Below are 16,592 nucleotides of genomic sequence, written 5' to 3' on the forward strand. Positions count from 1 at the left end.
ACGTGGACAGTGTGTTGTGGAAAGATTTCACTAGATTATATTTATCGACTTACGATGCGGATAGTCGTAATATATTTATGCGATATATGTTGAAATTTGTTCTACAAACACTTGAGTTATTCGAAAATATAAAGTTAAGGAAAAAAAATGGGAGTAACTCACTTAACGTTTTAGTTGAACAATAATAAATTTAAATGAGTAGGTACCGACTTATGTTAAGCTACAAAAAGTTTACGCTGACATGCAAGGTAATTTTAAGATGAGCATTATAAATATAAAATAAAACTCTGTATGATATATCAATATCGAATCGAGTTGCACAGGTCCTGCCATCTTTCGGGCTAAGCACAATAACTTTAAATGTTACTCGGTCGCAACCAACTTGGCACAACTGAATATCGTAGGTGTTGATAGCAAGCGCGTGGCCACATAGTTCCATCGACTTAGGCAGAGGTCTCTTTTGGTTTGTACTGTGCTTTAAATCACTCCCCTACTTGTTTTTGAGTCTAGTCAGTGTGCCGAATGATTAAATATTAGATACATTTTATTGCAAAGGTCGATTTAATACGACCGTTTAATTAATTCAAGTTAGCAACTTCAACTTTATTTTAGTATTATTTATTTGAATAGCAACATTAAGCTTACGAGTTGTAATGACGTCAATGAAAATGTCATTTTCTTCGTGACGTCTCCCTAATTTTCAGGCTTTTTCAGTAAGTTTTATGAAAAATCGATGAAACATGAATAGTTCTGTGTTTTCTGAGCGATAAATTGTACAACAAAACCTAATAATGGATGGAGCTAGTGAATACGAAGAAAATGAGTACCCTATTTGGCAAGAACCACGATGCGAGCCCTTGGGAGCGCCCAAGGAAATTCTTTGTGACGAAAACTCCCAGGAACAAGCTCAAGGAGACAGACTACATGCATTGGAAGAAGAGCAAGAAATTCTATCATCGTCGGTGTTTTCTTTGACATCACATCTTGCACAAGTTGAGTTTCGTTTACGACAAATTTTAAAAGCCCCGCCGGAGGAGAAAGATGTTATGTTAAAAGCTCTCGAAGAGTTCACTTCTCGTGGTGTTCCTGATACAAGGACTGCACCTCAAGGTAGTTCTGGTGACGCATCGTGCAGTGAATGTTTAGAGTTAGAACGCAAAATTAAAAAGCAGCGCACGAAACAAGCGCACTTTATAGAAAGGCTTAAAACTCAGTTGAAGGAGCTAGAACGATTCGCTGCTAACCCTACTTCGACTGCTACTGATAGTAAACACCGGACATTGATTGATCATTTAAAAAGTGAAATAGACCAGAATTTAGAGGAAGGATGCCATCAACCATTAACTGCAGAAGAGCTGAGGCATCAGATAAACTGTGCTGTCCGTCAATATGCTGACAGGCAATTATCCAAAGATGAAATTATAAGTAAACTGCAGGCACATATAGAGGACATGCAAAAGTTTATCAAACTTATGAAAACTGAAGAACTGAAAAACAAAAAGCTCATACCTGAAGCCAAGAACATTGGTAAATCTGAAAAGTTTGAGAAGACCTTCAACCGGAGTAAAAGTAATGATGATTTGAGGGCTGAAACTATAAACTTAATGAGGAAAGCGTCAACTTTGATACAGATCTTCACTGTGTCACAATTTGGTTGTTCTCCAAATTCAAATAGGAAGTATGAAGGCAAATCATCAACAATTGTTACACATTGGGGAAACTTGAGAGCAAGGCTTGAGATGTCCGTGGATGGTGTATTACATTTAGTGTCCAGAGAGAGACCTTCCCACACTATGATAGACAACTATGACAGTGAATCAGAAGAAGGTGCAATCATCATCAATGATGCTCCGCTCACAACAGCTGTGCGCAGACACTTGGCTGTTAATCTGAGAGACCTGCTGCAGCACGGGCTAACAGGACCTGAATCAAGTTCTCTTGTCCCTATTATAGGGTGTTTCCCTGTAAGAAGATCATCCACTTCCCGAGCTACACATATCTGGGAGTTAATCCTCCGTTACTATGAGCTTAATGATGGGGACCGGTTTAACTCAACTCCGGCAAGAAAATTAAGTCAAAGTTTTAACTTAGATATTGTTGGTGGAACAGCTATTACTAATAAGCAAAGTTTGTTAAGTGCTATTGGCAGTATTGTGGCATCTCATACACCTTATAAAAGGAGCTATGATGCTCATTTCAAAGCCTTTGTTTGTGCAGCTTTGAACTCACATAAACTTGTGATTTGGTTAAATATAATTCTCAAAAGCAGGTCCTTAATAGATGCCTATTACTCTTCAACAAGTTATGTTGTAAACACAGGTTTTCAAGATGCTCTGCAAAGTCTGGACCGTTTAACTCCATACAATTTTGAATTACCTGTAGACCTTGCTGTGAAACAATTCCAAAATATCAAAGATGTATTTATGTAGATTAAGTATTTTTTTAAGAGTACAATTTTATACATAATGTATGTACACTGTTTTTGAATGTGGTAAGAGGCAATGGTGATCTTGAGTATAAATAAAACAAGAGAAAATATATCCCTGTTACATAACTTGTTCAATGTCTATTCTATAGATTATGCACTGTAAATTACTGCAATAACAACTAGTCTGTAAATGTTACCAAAACCTTCCATTATTTAAAAATATTTATATAAAATAACTAACTGTCCCCAGTGTAAATTGCTGACAAATACCATAGCATCTTGCCTCATTCCAGAAAGCAGGCTTATGATGCCTTCCATAATATCAAATCATGCTCTATGCATTTATTATAGTCTAAATCTAGTCCAATTATAATCTGAATTAGTCTTATTCCACCTATTGAAGTAAATTTTAATTGTATATTCATTCTTAGTGTAATGTTAGCTAAATATTTGAAAAGGCAACATTTAATACTGTTGGATTTTAATCTAAGTTGCATTATGAATATTGTTTGAAAGTAATGTAAAAAACTATATGATTGCTCTTGGCCTGTTATTGTGACAAAGATTCAAGCTGTATGACAGGGTCTAATGTGTAGGTCAAAAATCCCTAGGTTGAAATGTGGTCTGAATTTCTATTAAAAGAAAATATTTTTCAAGCACTCTTGGATTCGATAACCTGATGTACCTCATAATATCTGAAAAGTGCATTGTCGTCTATCACCTGTAAACTGCAACAAAAACTTAAGTTGAAGTAACTTATACAATTTTTGTTGCAAGATCAAAATACATTCCAAAAAGATCTCGCATGATTGAATCTGTTGAGATAAATTAATATTGATAATTTTATGGACAAAACCAAAGATAATGTAGTATTAATTGTGTGTATTATAATGCTGTTATCATTAAATCTAATTATGTAGTTGAAGCATTAATTTTGTCTTTTATTTCCTTTTTATAGACTTGGTTTATTGGGCAAAGTTAGGCTTTGAAAATGCTATTGACCATACAAACTATACCCAACCGGTCTATATTGGAATGATCCAGACTCGCGTCGCACCTGCGACCTCTGTCGAATCACACGTTCCGTTGCGCCTAACGCAAACTACCCTGCTAGAAAACCTAGCGGGCGTGGAATTAAGTGGTACTCTGTAAGCTGTTTCGGCAGGCTTCCACCGAAAACTACAGACGATGTGCTGGGGAGAGGTCTATCAGTTCTAAGTCCCCAAAATGTGACTCTGGATTGCATGGTTTGATTTGTTTTCTTAATTTGTTTACCACTGCGCACTTGAGATAGGCATCGTGGAATAAAATTTTTGCTTGGTTTGTTTCGCTGAGGCAGCTCATCATTTCAAGCTTAATCACAAACTGTTTTTAGTGGAACAAAGTTGGACATGAACAAGATGATTCTTTACTTGTAGCTCTTTACATGTGAGTGTTTCATGTGAATGATTCGATTAGGTATGATTTCGGTGGTATAAATAAAAGAAAAGATTATTCGAACTTCATTTATATTGCGAAAAAAAAAATAAGTACTTCAAAAACCAATTTTAAAAATCAGGTCCTGATGTTATATAAATGTGTTCGTAACAAGTGGAGTAACTGTAATAACAGTCCATGCGGTAAACGACGTATAAATAATACATTTTTACTAAAACAGACAAAACAGTACATCGAACTATAACAAGAGCGGGTAACATAAATGCGAGTCACTATTTAATTAATTTAATGACTCTATGTTGTAATTAGAATAAATATCTGATATTTGCTACATTCAAGATATTTAACAAACTAAGTTTGTCACGGAATTTTGTTAGCAAATACAATATAATGATACCAATTACAACATAAAGATGTTCTTCATAAGTTCCTGGTTGTTGGGTATGTTCATTTACTTGGGTCCCAGCATGTTCTCTGGCTTTACCCATTGGTCGAACTGTTCGGCTGTCAGGATGCCTAGCTTCACAGCAGTATCTTTCAGGGTACCTCCTTCTTTGTGAGCTGTCTTGGCAATTTGGGCGGCCTAGAAAGACAAAGAAAACATATAAATGTCCAGTCAATTAAATTGTTAAGCCAACTTAATAACTTAGTTTACTTGTAGTAAAATATTTCATTACATTGAAATACAATAACAGATGAGTCTGGTAAGAATGTAAACGTCAGGGTGCTCAGTAAAAACTTTTTGAAAAAATAATAATAATATCGTCATACCTTGTCGTAACCAATGTGCGGGTTGAGCGCGGTGACCAACATGAGCGACTCGCGCATAATCTTGGAGATGGTGGCGGTGTTGGCCTTGATGCCTTCGGCACAGTGCTTGTTGAATGCGTCGCAACCATCACCTGCACAAGTTTATGTTACACATCTTGATTCTAATACTAATAAGATAATGACACATTGTAATAGCTTAGTCAGGAAAAGAAAAAATCATATATATGGGAATTTTCTTTCAACGATTGAATCGAGTTTGATATGCAAGTTGCGATACATTTGAACGATGCCATTAGCGCGAAATGCTTATCATATCCGGTACTAAGAGCTTTTTATTATCTAACATACCAAGAAGCCTGATAGAGCGCAGCACGTTGGCGACGATCATGGTCTTGAATACGTTGAGCTCGAAGTGTCCGTTGCTGGCGCCGATGGTGCAGGCCACATGGTTGCCCATCACCTGCGCCGCGATCATCGTCAGGGCCTCGCACTGTGTGGGGTTCACCTTGCCTGGAATACAAACACAAATGTAACTAAAATTGCAATAATAACCACAATAGAATTCAGATCACTTATATGGAGCTCGTAAAAAGTAAAAGACTACTACTGTAAATAGCTCACCAGGCATGATGGATGATCCAGGCTCGTTTTCAGGCAGCATAAGCTCGCCAAGACCGCACCTGGGTCCGGACGCCAGCAAACGAATGTCGTTGACGACCTTCATGAGAGACACCGCGATCGTGTTGAGCGCTCCCGATACTTCCACCATGGCATCGTGGCAGGCCAGCGCCTCGAACTTGTTGGGGGCGGTCTCGAATGGGATGCCTAGAAATTATAGCACAAAACTTGTTAGGAAGAGTTCTTAAATTTGTTGTGTTATTACAAATACAAAGATTTTTTGAATCATTGAATTTGAACTGAAGAGATGCAGATACATTTCACATTATTTCGTCAGCAAGAAATTGGAGTGACGCAAAAATTTTTTTTAAGTTGTTATTCATAGTGCTATGTTTAAGCTTAGGCATGAGCCATGCGTTTGAGGAGTCGAAAGAATGATCAACAGTCGTAAGTACCGGTGATGGATGCGATCTCGGCGGCGCACTTCTCCGCGAAGCCGATGCGCGTGTTGAGGCCGGTGCCCACGGCCGTGCCGCCCAGCGCCAGGTAGTGCAGGCGCGGCAGCGTCGAGCACACGCGCTCGATGCCGAACGTCAGCTGCGCCGCGTAGCCGCTGAACTCCTGCCCCAGCGTCAGCGGCACCGCGTCCATCAAGTGCGTCCTGGGGAACACCCACGCGGTCAGTTAGGACCTGTCTTACTTACAAGATAAACAATCAAGATTAAACCATTACCTCAATACCACATGTGAAGTGTCCGACAACCTCTACGTGACCCGTTGACTTTGGTTCCCTACGATAGTCCGTGTTGACAACATGCTTTGGGTCTACGCTGTCACAGTGGTGTGAGACCACTTCTAAACCATAGCATAAGTACTAAGATGCGCTCGATTTGATCAGAAAATAAAATTAATTTTAAGTAAAGACACTCACTTTTGTGTCGCAGTTGCTGCTGATTTATTTAAATAAGGAAAATGGAGCCTTCGCATTCGTGCTAAAAATGCAGTTTAGAAAAATGACAACGACATTCTGAGAACTCCGCCGTCGTGGGTACACGTTTGTTATTGTGATTTTTAGAAATAAAAGTAAATGCCTTTAAAAATGAACCTAAGGGATAGTATGTGTAGAAAATAATGAACTAACCTTCCGATTTTGATGATCTTGTCGAACTCCTTAGACTTAGCCTCCAGGGTATCCCTGAGACCAACCAGACCAGGCATGAGTCTGTCCCGCAGTTCCATGGCGACGGACACGTGCATAGCTGTGGGGTACGTGTCGTTGGAACTCTGCGACTTGTTCACGTGGTCGTTAGGGTGCACGGGTGTCTTGCTGCCGAGTTTGCCGCCGAGGATCTGAATCGCCCGGTTGGCAATCACCTAGAAAGGATTTTAAATTGATTTCAAATTAAATATGCATTAATGCAGGTTATTTAAAACTAGCTGTTGCCTGCGACTTCGTCCGCATGGTTAGAAGATATAAGATATGATTTATTTCTAAACTGTTTTTTTCCACATTTTCCATTGTATCATCGCACCTATTAGTCGCAGCGTGATGGTTTATAGCCTAAAACCTTCCTCGATGAATGGTCTATTCATAATTATCATAATTTAGCATATTACAATTATATTTACAATTTAGCGCGTACAAACAAACAAACAAACTTCAGTTTTATATATTAGTATAGATATAGATTAAGTATAAAAGGGACGATGAGTTCATCAAGTAGGTAAGGGTTAACTAGTCCTACTTTCTGCGGGGAGAAGGATATCTACTAAGCTATCCCTAGTCATGACAAATAGGTTTCTTTTATCTTTATTTTTCAATTGTTTACGTAAATATGAAACAGTAGAAGATAAATGAACACGAAAGAATACACAACGATAACGATGATAAACAGATAAACTGTCTGATAAGTCTCGGCTTATTAGTGAGATACCATCATTGAGTCATTCTTAGCAAATTAAACATTGCTTTCTGCCTCTCACGAGTTAATTATTATACAAACTTATCCTTTGTCTGCGCTACTTTGTTTATAACTTACCTGCCAAGTACCCATAAAGTTTGTATTTTTGGACTTGTTTTATTTGTTCAGATGAGGTTATTTACAGGGCACTATTTTAAGTAGCTAACGGCTGATGCTGTGCAACTGTGACGTAACAATTGGCATACGTGTATCTAATAAATATAATATCCAAGTGCTGTGCATTGACTTCTTTAGATGTAGAGAAGCATTGATAAAGTATAATTAACTTTTAAAGACTTTGGACTCTGAAGCAAAGAATCTGTGGCATCAGGCTCCCGAACTGATAGAGCGATTTCAAGTTAGTGTCTTGCATTAAAGGACGTTCGAGCCGTTTAAATGTTTTGCTTTTACAGGCGGGGGTTTTCTTATCTTGTCAACTTTGAAACTTTGAGTACGCAAAAATCAATTTATTCCAGATCGGAACCTAAAGCCATCTGGCTAGCGATTAAAGAAGTTTTACCAGTCAAGAAATACAAATATGTATTCTAGTTTTAGGTAAAAGATTTACCTCATTGGTGTTCATGTTGGACTGAGTGCCGGATCCAGTCTGCCAGATGACAAGGGGGAAGTGCCCCTCGCGGTACAGCTTGCCGGATATAACGTCATCGCACGCCTGCATAATAGCGTCCGCTGTAACACATCGTAAGCAATTTACTTGAGCGCCTTTATACGTAGGTAAAAACTGAAATGGGTTAAAATTATAAATAATGATGTGTTACTAAGATTTTATTTCATTTAAAGACTAGAGTTTTAGTAGGGAAATATGTATGACAACATAGGTCTTAAGGACAATTTAGGTAATGAGTATCACATACGCATGTATAAACTCAGGAACATACCACTGGTGCGCTGGTTCCTCTGGAGTGGGAACGTGGGAGCTACAGTTATAATATTTATCCATTCTTACCAATTTTTTTGTCAAGACCGAATTCGATATTGACTTTTGCGGCGGCTTTTTTCAAGATACCGAAGGCGATGATGACAGGGTACTATGAACAAAGGTGCATATTCAATGATATTTTCCAAGATATTGTGATGAAATAAATGTTTTTATTCTTCTATCTTGTTGTAAATTTTATTATTACATAATTATTTCCGATATAATTCTTCACATGTAATTAGCGAAGAACTGACGTAAAGATAAAAATCAAGCTTAATATTATTAGCTTGCCGGTAAAGATAATAGATTTCACAATGTGAAAATTATGTGGACTATGTCACGTAGAAAAGTCATGCGGACCATCGAGTTTTACCGATAAACTATATTTAGCATTATACTGCAAGATTACATACATACCGTACTTAGATAGAGATATTACAAAAAAAGTCATTGAACTGCCAGTTTTAATTGGCGATGGTAGTGGAATGTTTGAATGGAATCATTATTTCATGTGTTCGTAACATTTTTACTTATAAAGGGGTATCGTAGGTCACTCATATGTCATGTAAACAACGAGAACAAAAAGGCATTGCGGTGTCGTTACTGCTATTGAGCCATAGTCCTCGTCAATTACGATTCAAACACCTGGGGAAAAGGCTGCGTAAATAAATCATTTGATTGAAACAGAAAACATTAATAATTTTACAATTTATTTATAAATGGAATTCTATATTAGGTAATTTTAGCAAAGTAGTATCTTTATATTCTTTTTCGGAATAGGTTAATGCAATTTTTGATTTTTTTTGGGCTAAAATGGGTTAAGGCGTCTTTACGGACCACGCATATGACAGGAAAACGATATGATATAAGGTAAGTAGAAGCTCGTTGAAAATCTACAATACCTAGTGATACGGTTGACGTATTTTAAAAGAATTATCAAATAATAGTCACGCCGTTGCTATTTCCATACATTAAACAAGTAATTGTACTGATAAGGCAGGCAATATCAGTACATTCAGTACTTAAGAGTGTTGCAAGCAGAAACTTGTGTAACAAATCTTACTCAATGGCAAATATTTTATTGTTTAATGAAGCCATAGGTATACAAACCGGTTTTAAATGCTCAACTATGATTGCGCGCATAAAAAGTTATTGCATGATTTTAATTTACAACTGGCGACACAGAATCGGGCTATTGAAATCAATATCTTATCCGAAAAAGCAAAGTTTTTTTATGACTACTAATGTTTATCATAAAACGAAAATTTTGATATTACCATTTTGTTTTTGCTTAAATTAAAAAATAAAAATGACACATAGTAAATATTGAAACCATCAAATATTACATAAAAATACTGTGCATCTGTTGGATCTTGGGAAATAAAAACCAGAAAACTATAAACTGTCCAGGCTAGAAAATCAAAGAAGAAAAGTTTCTTCCTTTTTAATTACCCATTACCTATAGCACCTACAATATTTTGTGATGTAATTCAATAGTAACAAACTCACCGGCATGCGCTCCTCAATACCTCCAATAGGGAAGTTCATGACGGACCTGACGGTCTGGGCACCGTACAGCCTGTCGTCCGGCACCTCCAACTCGCCCATCGTGTCGCGTTCCTTCCTCTGTAAAAGAAGGAAGATTAATTTAGATGGCTTACTGATGATAAAAGTTAAATACGGCTTGTATAAATTAAACTCCGATAACTTGAGGCTAACTGATGAAACATTTCATTGATCACAATTAAATTTTGTTCCCACAGTAGAAAAAAAAACATCGATAAACCTAACTCAAGATAACTTTAACTATCTATTTTTAAACTTCGTTAGAGACTTCTATGCTATTATTGTTTTTGACTTTATCACTGTATCACCCACGGTATACGAAACACCTCTCACCATTTTAGCTGGTTTCCCTTCAGGGTTCATACAAAGTGTACACGCCATTCTGTATTAAATTATTACGTATCCAAGATTTATAAAATATAAACCAATACACAAAAACAACACAAATTGTTAAAATATTATACAATAAAAATATTAAACATTGATCATTGAATCTTATTTACGAAGTGACAGTACAAGTGTCAAAATTTCAAACGTCACTTTTTTAAATTACAGAACTCGTCTTCTTTTTTTAAAACGAAAGCAGATCGGTTCAAACAAAAAAGTTTATAATGGATAAAGGCTGTGTTTTGTTTTACACGCAGCAATTTTTTTTTAGATTTAGTACCTCTCGAAACTGGGAATCGAGGCATAATAAAATCGAGCCCTTTGGTCTACTGACTGTAAGGTCGATAAAACAAGTGTACTCCTTAACAATGTCAAGGATTTCTACAAAGCATGATGTATTTTAATACGTAAGTAATAAACTTTAAAGAAATTTTAGCTATGATAAAACTACTAACTTTATTAATTCTATTTGATTTTATTCCACCCGAGAAAAAAAATAACAATATTATTTAATATTATTAAAAAAATAAAAACTAAACAGTAATTCAACAATTATACCTACATTATGTAAGAGTTAATAATGAATAATGTATTATATTATAGTCGTAACAGCAGATAATTAAAATCAAAACAAGTTCATTGATTTTTAATTCACCTACTTGCCTGACATTGTCAACTATCTTGACCTAGAAAAGCCGGTATTATAATACAAAACTAATTTACATAAAATGGCCCGAATTCCCGAGTTTCATAACTTCTTGACACGAAATATCTGGCGGTTATCACCATGTACCATATAGGTATTCATTATCAACGCTCTAAAAACGCTATTATGGCCATTGTACTGTTGGAATAACAAAAACTTAACGGTTACCCGACGTGATAATTCATAATAACATGACCGGCTGATTACGTAAAAGCAAAGGCACATTTATACAGAACTCACCATTTTGACATCTTTTTTTATGCCCTCACAAGTACAGCACTGAGACATTTTAAGCACTATTATATGTACACTTTATTTAATAAATACTTTTTGCGTTATAACTGCGTGTAGCAGTTTTTTCGATGCGATGCTTTGAACGTAGCCCGTCTAAAACTTTTTGCGAGTGATTTTAATGGCCACGTCGCGAAATAGAGGTGCAGAGTACAGACAACCGGTCTGGTGGAGCCCCACCACTGAGTTGCAAGTCCGTAGTGGCACCGCGGAATTTATACGTTCTCGATCAACTTGTAATCAAACCGCCCGCATGGAAAGCTGTGGGAACACTGATTGCGAGTGGTTTATAACCACATGTGATACGAGTTATCAATTTACATGTTTGATTTAACTTTTGTTATAATTTGCATAATTTGTTAACGTTCGTTTGTGATGTTACGTAAGAGAAGATGCGTCATAGTTAGATGTTTTATCATTAATGTTTATTGAATAATAAACTTCGATTAAGTATTACTATGGTTAACCAATCAAAGAAGTACTTGTTTATAAGGTACTTACAGAAATCTAACTAGAATTGGTTAAGAATTAAAAAGATAATTCTATAAATCACAAAATAAAAGCTATTTTTAAATTCGAATAAAATAAAGCTTAAATAGACAGGACAGTCTAAATAAATAATTTAGACGGGCAGTGATGGGCAGGCGTAAATTCTTTAAAGAAAAAGAAAAGCTCCCTTTTTATTTACCATTTAGTTACGGGCTCGATTCGTTTAAGCAGCATAAAAAAGCCTTATTAAAATTCTTAAAAAGTTGGTAAATGTAAACGCTGAATAGTATTTTTCAAACGGTTGTATTTGCGCTCTAATTAATGTTAAATATTTAGTAAGGCGAATGCATCCAGAAACTCCACTACAGAGGTTGTTTACACCACCAGAGAAAAGCATAGTGCGTCTCTTCTCTACCAGTTTCATTTATCATAAAAATGAAAGGTCAAGCGCGACTCGAAGTCCCAAAGGGGTTAAGGGTTTCGTATAAAAGGATTTTTTGTTTTTAAAATGATCACTACTCTATTTTATGACCCTACTGAAGATGCTAAAGCTACATGTTAGCTATATGTTATAGCGGTAACGGAATTACATCATCTAAAAAAAAACAACTGTCTACCTATCATGGTTCAAGTGATAGAGCCTGATGTCAGAAGCACGGGCAGGCGGCCAGCCAGCGGGACCTTGATTTCCTTTTTAGGTTACCTTTGGTAAGGAAATCAGACCGTGAAAAGGCCCGTGATATGATTTTTTTTAAATAAGTTTTCCTTTAGAGCAGACAATAGCAATTGGTTTGTCGAAAATAGATAATGCAAATAGTTTACGTATTCAAATTCAAGTCGCGGTCATCAATCACCAGTCGCCATACTCACCGTTCCAACTGATCTGCCTTGAGCAGCCATGCAAACAGGGCACGTCGAAGACATTTTGAAAAATATAAATATTCCTCTAAACAATCACAAATAATTTTAATAACCAAATAAAAACACTGAATTACGTGTGGAGACAAACTAAAATTTTGTTAAGTCAATGTGACAGAACCCGCGAAAATGACAGTATATTTTTTTAACGGCATCTTTTTAAAATAAGAAGGCAACCAGCCAGCCAGGAAAATTTTACTTTTTAATGGTAATCCGTTAATGGCGTCGGGCGTAAAGCTGCCCACTCACTGACAATAAAAGCAACTGGAGAATTAAAGTGAAGTGCCGTTTTAGAACTGCATTTAGGAGCAAAACAAGTTTCAATCGCCACGTAGCGGAAAGAGACCATAGAAACCAACCCAATTTACCATTACTAAGCTGGCCGAATAAATATAGAACAGTGCAGGTTTGTACTGAACGCGATAATTAAAAATACTTTATTGGTAAACAGTTAACTACATTTTTTTTTCTACATCACCCTTTCGTAATCGGATAACGTCTCCAGAATTGAGACCAAAAAGTGACTTCAAGGACACACCTTACGTCTTTCAATTGGAGTTAGGGATCTACCGTGCCTAAAAATTTAGAAGGGTATTTTATACATTGTTATTGTGTCGCATTTTTTAAGAGTTCCAAACTCAAAGGTCCATCTGTCTCTGACAAGACAGCATCTCATGAACTGTTATAGCGAGACAGTTGTATTTTTGCAGATGTTATATTTCTATTACTTACAAATAAAAATACAAAATAAAAAAGTTTGATGGCATGAATTTGATGGGTACAGCAAGTCTGACTTGCATATTTAACTTTAATATACTATCACTTTTCCCATAAATACTGGTAATGGTGGGTTCTTATTATAGAATTTACTTGACAATTGATGTTCTCAATTGGGTACAATAAAATGTTTAAATTATTGGACAGAGGCTAAATGCTTATAGTAAGTGTGCAAGTGCACACCTTCCAAGCATTAAAGCGGTAGGATCTTGAAATGTATAAGTTGTAGTGGATTCCTACATACCCTTCAGGTTCTCAGTACTTGTGGGTTTACAGTATATTTGAAAGTATTTTTTTATGTTATTGGGATTATCAGCAAGTACTACAAAAACAACAACTTTTATAGACAAGTTACTCTATTAAAAGAGTGTTAATACATTCAACATCTTTCAAACAAAGTTATAAAGTTATATATAAATTTACAAGAGAACAAAATCATTTTTTGTTGTTATTAGTAGAGCGCACTATGGCACAAGTCAGAGGAATTATTATGATTACATGGGTGTTATTTTCAACTCAACACACTAGCACTACATAATGATAGCATAAAATAAGTATTTTCAAAATATAACCAAGATAAGTTTCACTTTCAATATATTATGCGTTAAACACATTTTTTTCACACTTTTCCAAAGTTAACAAATATTTGAATATATTGCAATTTTATTACAACTTCGGTAATTTTAGACAAAACAGCATAAAGATTTATATCAAAGTTCAAATAATGATAATGATTTTCCAAAATTTAATTTTAAAAAATATTACACTTCCATTGTAAAGTAGTCCAACATTTTAGTAAGCCTGGAAAAGCACAGCACAAAAACATGGTCTTGTCTGAATTTTAGAAAAATATTAATATTATTAATTATTAACTACAAATACATCCCACTGCATGGATAGCAGAGTGGTATCGGTCACAAGGTCAAACCCTTGTAGGAGGCAAGCAATTTTGTGATCTATGAACAATTGTTCCGAGCTGGAGTGTCTTGGTACAAGTGAATTGAATGTTGGTGAAAGTTCCGCGACACAGGTTTAAATGGTAGTGTGTGAGTCAAAAGAAATTAATATTTTCATTATAAAAAATGAAAATTTGTTATACAGCTGGGAAATAAAGATAGCTTTTGATTATCTATATATATTATTTTACATACTCATGGACTGCATCCCTACAATATTCTCCATGATTAAAAGAACTAAATAAATATTTATTTATTTGGAAGAATATTGTAACTGTAGGTTGAAAATAAAATAAGGTCCATAACATTGTACTGTGTTCATTTTTAGGTAACTAATAAAATTAGAAAAGGCATACAGACACATTAAATAAACAAACAAAATATCCATATTATATGTAATTTAATTTGACAGCAAGATTGCTTGCCATTCAAGTACTATAACAAATAAAACTAGTTACTCAAAAAGTCCAGAGCTACAGAAAAGAATTAAAAATATGGAACTTGAGCGGGAATTGTGGTCTAAATTAGCAGAACAGGTAAGTCATCTAAAATTTCATGCAGTGTCACATAATAACAGACTCAAATGAATGTTATTATTTGCCAAAAAAACTAAATAAACAAAGGTAAAAAATAAAATGTACCAACACTGTAATTGAATACTACCTATTACATGTAAGGAATAAAATGAGATACATAATGAGACAGTGTTTATGGAACTTTTTGGTATGTTATTTGTTATAGGTTATAAACAAGACAAAGGGGGTTATTAATAAACAACAAGATGAGTGTACTTTAGCCTAACAGCAACTTATATCATTATCACTATGCCACTAGGACCAACCCTTGACCCAATTATCTTCTAAGCAAACTAGTTACTTATCAATATCAAAATACTAAGTGGTTAAATAAAAGTGCACTGGTAACATGAGAATAGAAGTGTTATGTAAAATCGGCAACAGGGCTATCTCCAGGTATTTGATAAAACCTAACTAGTTATTTTAACACATAGAATTGTTAATAATCATAAGGCTGGTGTCGGCAAAATGCTGAACTGGACGTCAGGTAAATAATTCTGACGTGTTATTTTGCCGCTACCAGAAAGATCACATAAAATATTTGTAATACAATAGAAGTTCACATTTAATCTACTTTTTTAAGCACATTTCATTAGTTAACCAGCTTTACTAAGGAAATTAACGAGTTCAAGTACGATTCTTTCCTTCTACAAATGGATAGTACCAAGGATTATGCAACTTACCGCAGCAACATTTGTGGTCGAAATGTTGCATTTTTGCACTGCACGAACAACGCACCGAAGATTTTTTGATGGGTTCAATAATGCAGCAGATAATTTGAACATGGATGGAGCCATGATTTACAAAATAAGTTAGGTTTTTACTCTATAAAATTCAAAAATTTCAAATAAAATTCCCCTTCCCTTCTTCGGAAATGTCGCAGACTAAAAAAAGAAGAAACTTGAACAAAATTAGTCTATGATCAAAAATGGCCAGCACACAGATTTATACTTCTGAAAGAGTTTTTATTTCTATACAAACACTTATGCTTTTTTCCACTGCATTTTCCAGAATATTCTTTATTATAAAATTTTACTTATTTTCTATGGCAAATATTTAAAAGTGAAAATGGTTAATTCTTTGACAATAATTTAATGTTCAAAATTCACCAATACTTATTTTTGCATTAGAATAAATAAAAATATACATCATATGTTAAAAGATTCCTTTTTATTTGATAAAGAAAGTTTATCGCATTCATAAAATAGAGGACGCCACTCGAACTATTGACATGCATAGAGGAGAAAACTCTGAAGAGACAAAAAAGTATGCTTATGTGCATAGGCAAATAAATAAGCTCGGTAAATAGAAGACAATTACGAGCTCAGTATATCTTAGTATAACACAATTGGTTCAATTTTAGCATCTAGGTCTGAGCATAATATACCAAGCAATTTTTCTCATGTTACAGCGAATAACTAATAAACTAGTTCACTTTCATGTTAATTTTGAAGATTGTGTAATTGTGATTCATAATGGTGAAATACTATCTAAATCTGAATTCAATTTAGTATGTACATGGGGTTTTAATTGATAATTAAACCGGAACTCCGTTATAGAAAACTGTCCGAAATAAAAATATAGTATATTTTCCAGTAGGTTTGCTGAGCCATTTTGAGAGCGTATTTGTTATAAATATGATAATAGTTAAATAACAACATACACATGGCTAAACTTTTGTTACATCTTTGTATTATTTAAGGATAAAGACATTTATAGCCGTTTATAGCCTTATTTTACTTCTGTCACAAGACTCAAGATTTGTCTATGGT

At 35.1% G+C, this 16,592-nt stretch overlaps 2 protein-coding genes across 5 annotated transcripts; one reads left to right on the plus strand and one right to left on the minus strand.

Annotated features, from left to right (window-relative positions):
• Positions 1-16: 16 nt before the first annotated feature.
• LOC113495602 (RUN domain-containing protein 1) lies at positions 17-4,057 on the plus strand. Its single transcript, XM_026874407.1, has one exon. The coding sequence runs from the start codon at positions 792-794 to the stop codon at positions 2,427-2,429; it is 1,638 nt and encodes a 545-aa protein (XP_026730208.1). The 5' UTR covers positions 17-791; the 3' UTR covers positions 2,430-4,057.
• LOC113495603 (fumarate hydratase, mitochondrial-like) lies at positions 4,031-15,864 on the minus strand. Of its 4 annotated transcripts, none has more exons than XM_026874408.1 (10): positions 15,504-15,864; positions 9,665-9,781; positions 8,183-8,264; positions 7,784-7,905; positions 6,396-6,628; positions 5,710-5,915; positions 5,258-5,461; positions 4,985-5,146; positions 4,637-4,767; positions 4,031-4,448 (listed from the first exon to the last, which is right to left on the minus strand). In XM_026874408.1, the coding sequence occupies exons 1-10, from the start codon at positions 15,615-15,617 to the stop codon at positions 4,317-4,319; spliced, it is 1,503 nt and encodes a 500-aa protein (XP_026730209.1). In that variant the 5' UTR covers positions 15,618-15,864; the 3' UTR covers positions 4,031-4,316. The 4 variants fall into 4 exon arrangements, with proteins under 4 accessions (XP_026730209.1, XP_026730210.1, XP_026730211.1 ...); XM_026874409.1 differs by lacking the exon at positions 15,504-15,864 and adding an exon at positions 12,465-12,533; XM_026874410.1 differs by lacking the exon at positions 15,504-15,864 and adding an exon at positions 11,055-11,356.
• Between the last annotated feature and the right edge of the window lie 728 nt (positions 15,865-16,592).

This window comes from Trichoplusia ni, chromosome 7, assembly GCF_003590095.1.
Source record: "Trichoplusia ni isolate ovarian cell line Hi5 chromosome 7, tn1, whole genome shotgun sequence".
NCBI lineage: Eukaryota > Metazoa > Arthropoda > Insecta > Lepidoptera > Noctuidae > Trichoplusia > Trichoplusia ni.

Excerpts from the sequence above, each read along its gene's own strand:
- LOC113495602 (XM_026874407.1), top strand. The coding sequence starts at position 792 with ATGGATGGAGCTAGTGAATACGAAGAAAATGAGTACCCTATTTGGCAA.
- LOC113495603 (XM_026874408.1), bottom strand. The coding sequence starts at position 15,617 with ATGGCTCCATCCATGTTCAAATTATCTGCTGCATTATTGAACCCATCA. Across the intron at positions 8,265-9,664 it reads GTATTGAGGAGCGCATGCCG|TACCCTGTCATCATCGCCTT; the intron begins GTGAGTTTGTTA and ends CTTTGTTCATAG. Across the intron at positions 7,906-8,182 it reads CGGTCTTGACAAAAAAATTG|CGGACGCTATTATGCAGGCG; the intron begins GTAAGAATGGAT and ends GATGTGTTACAG.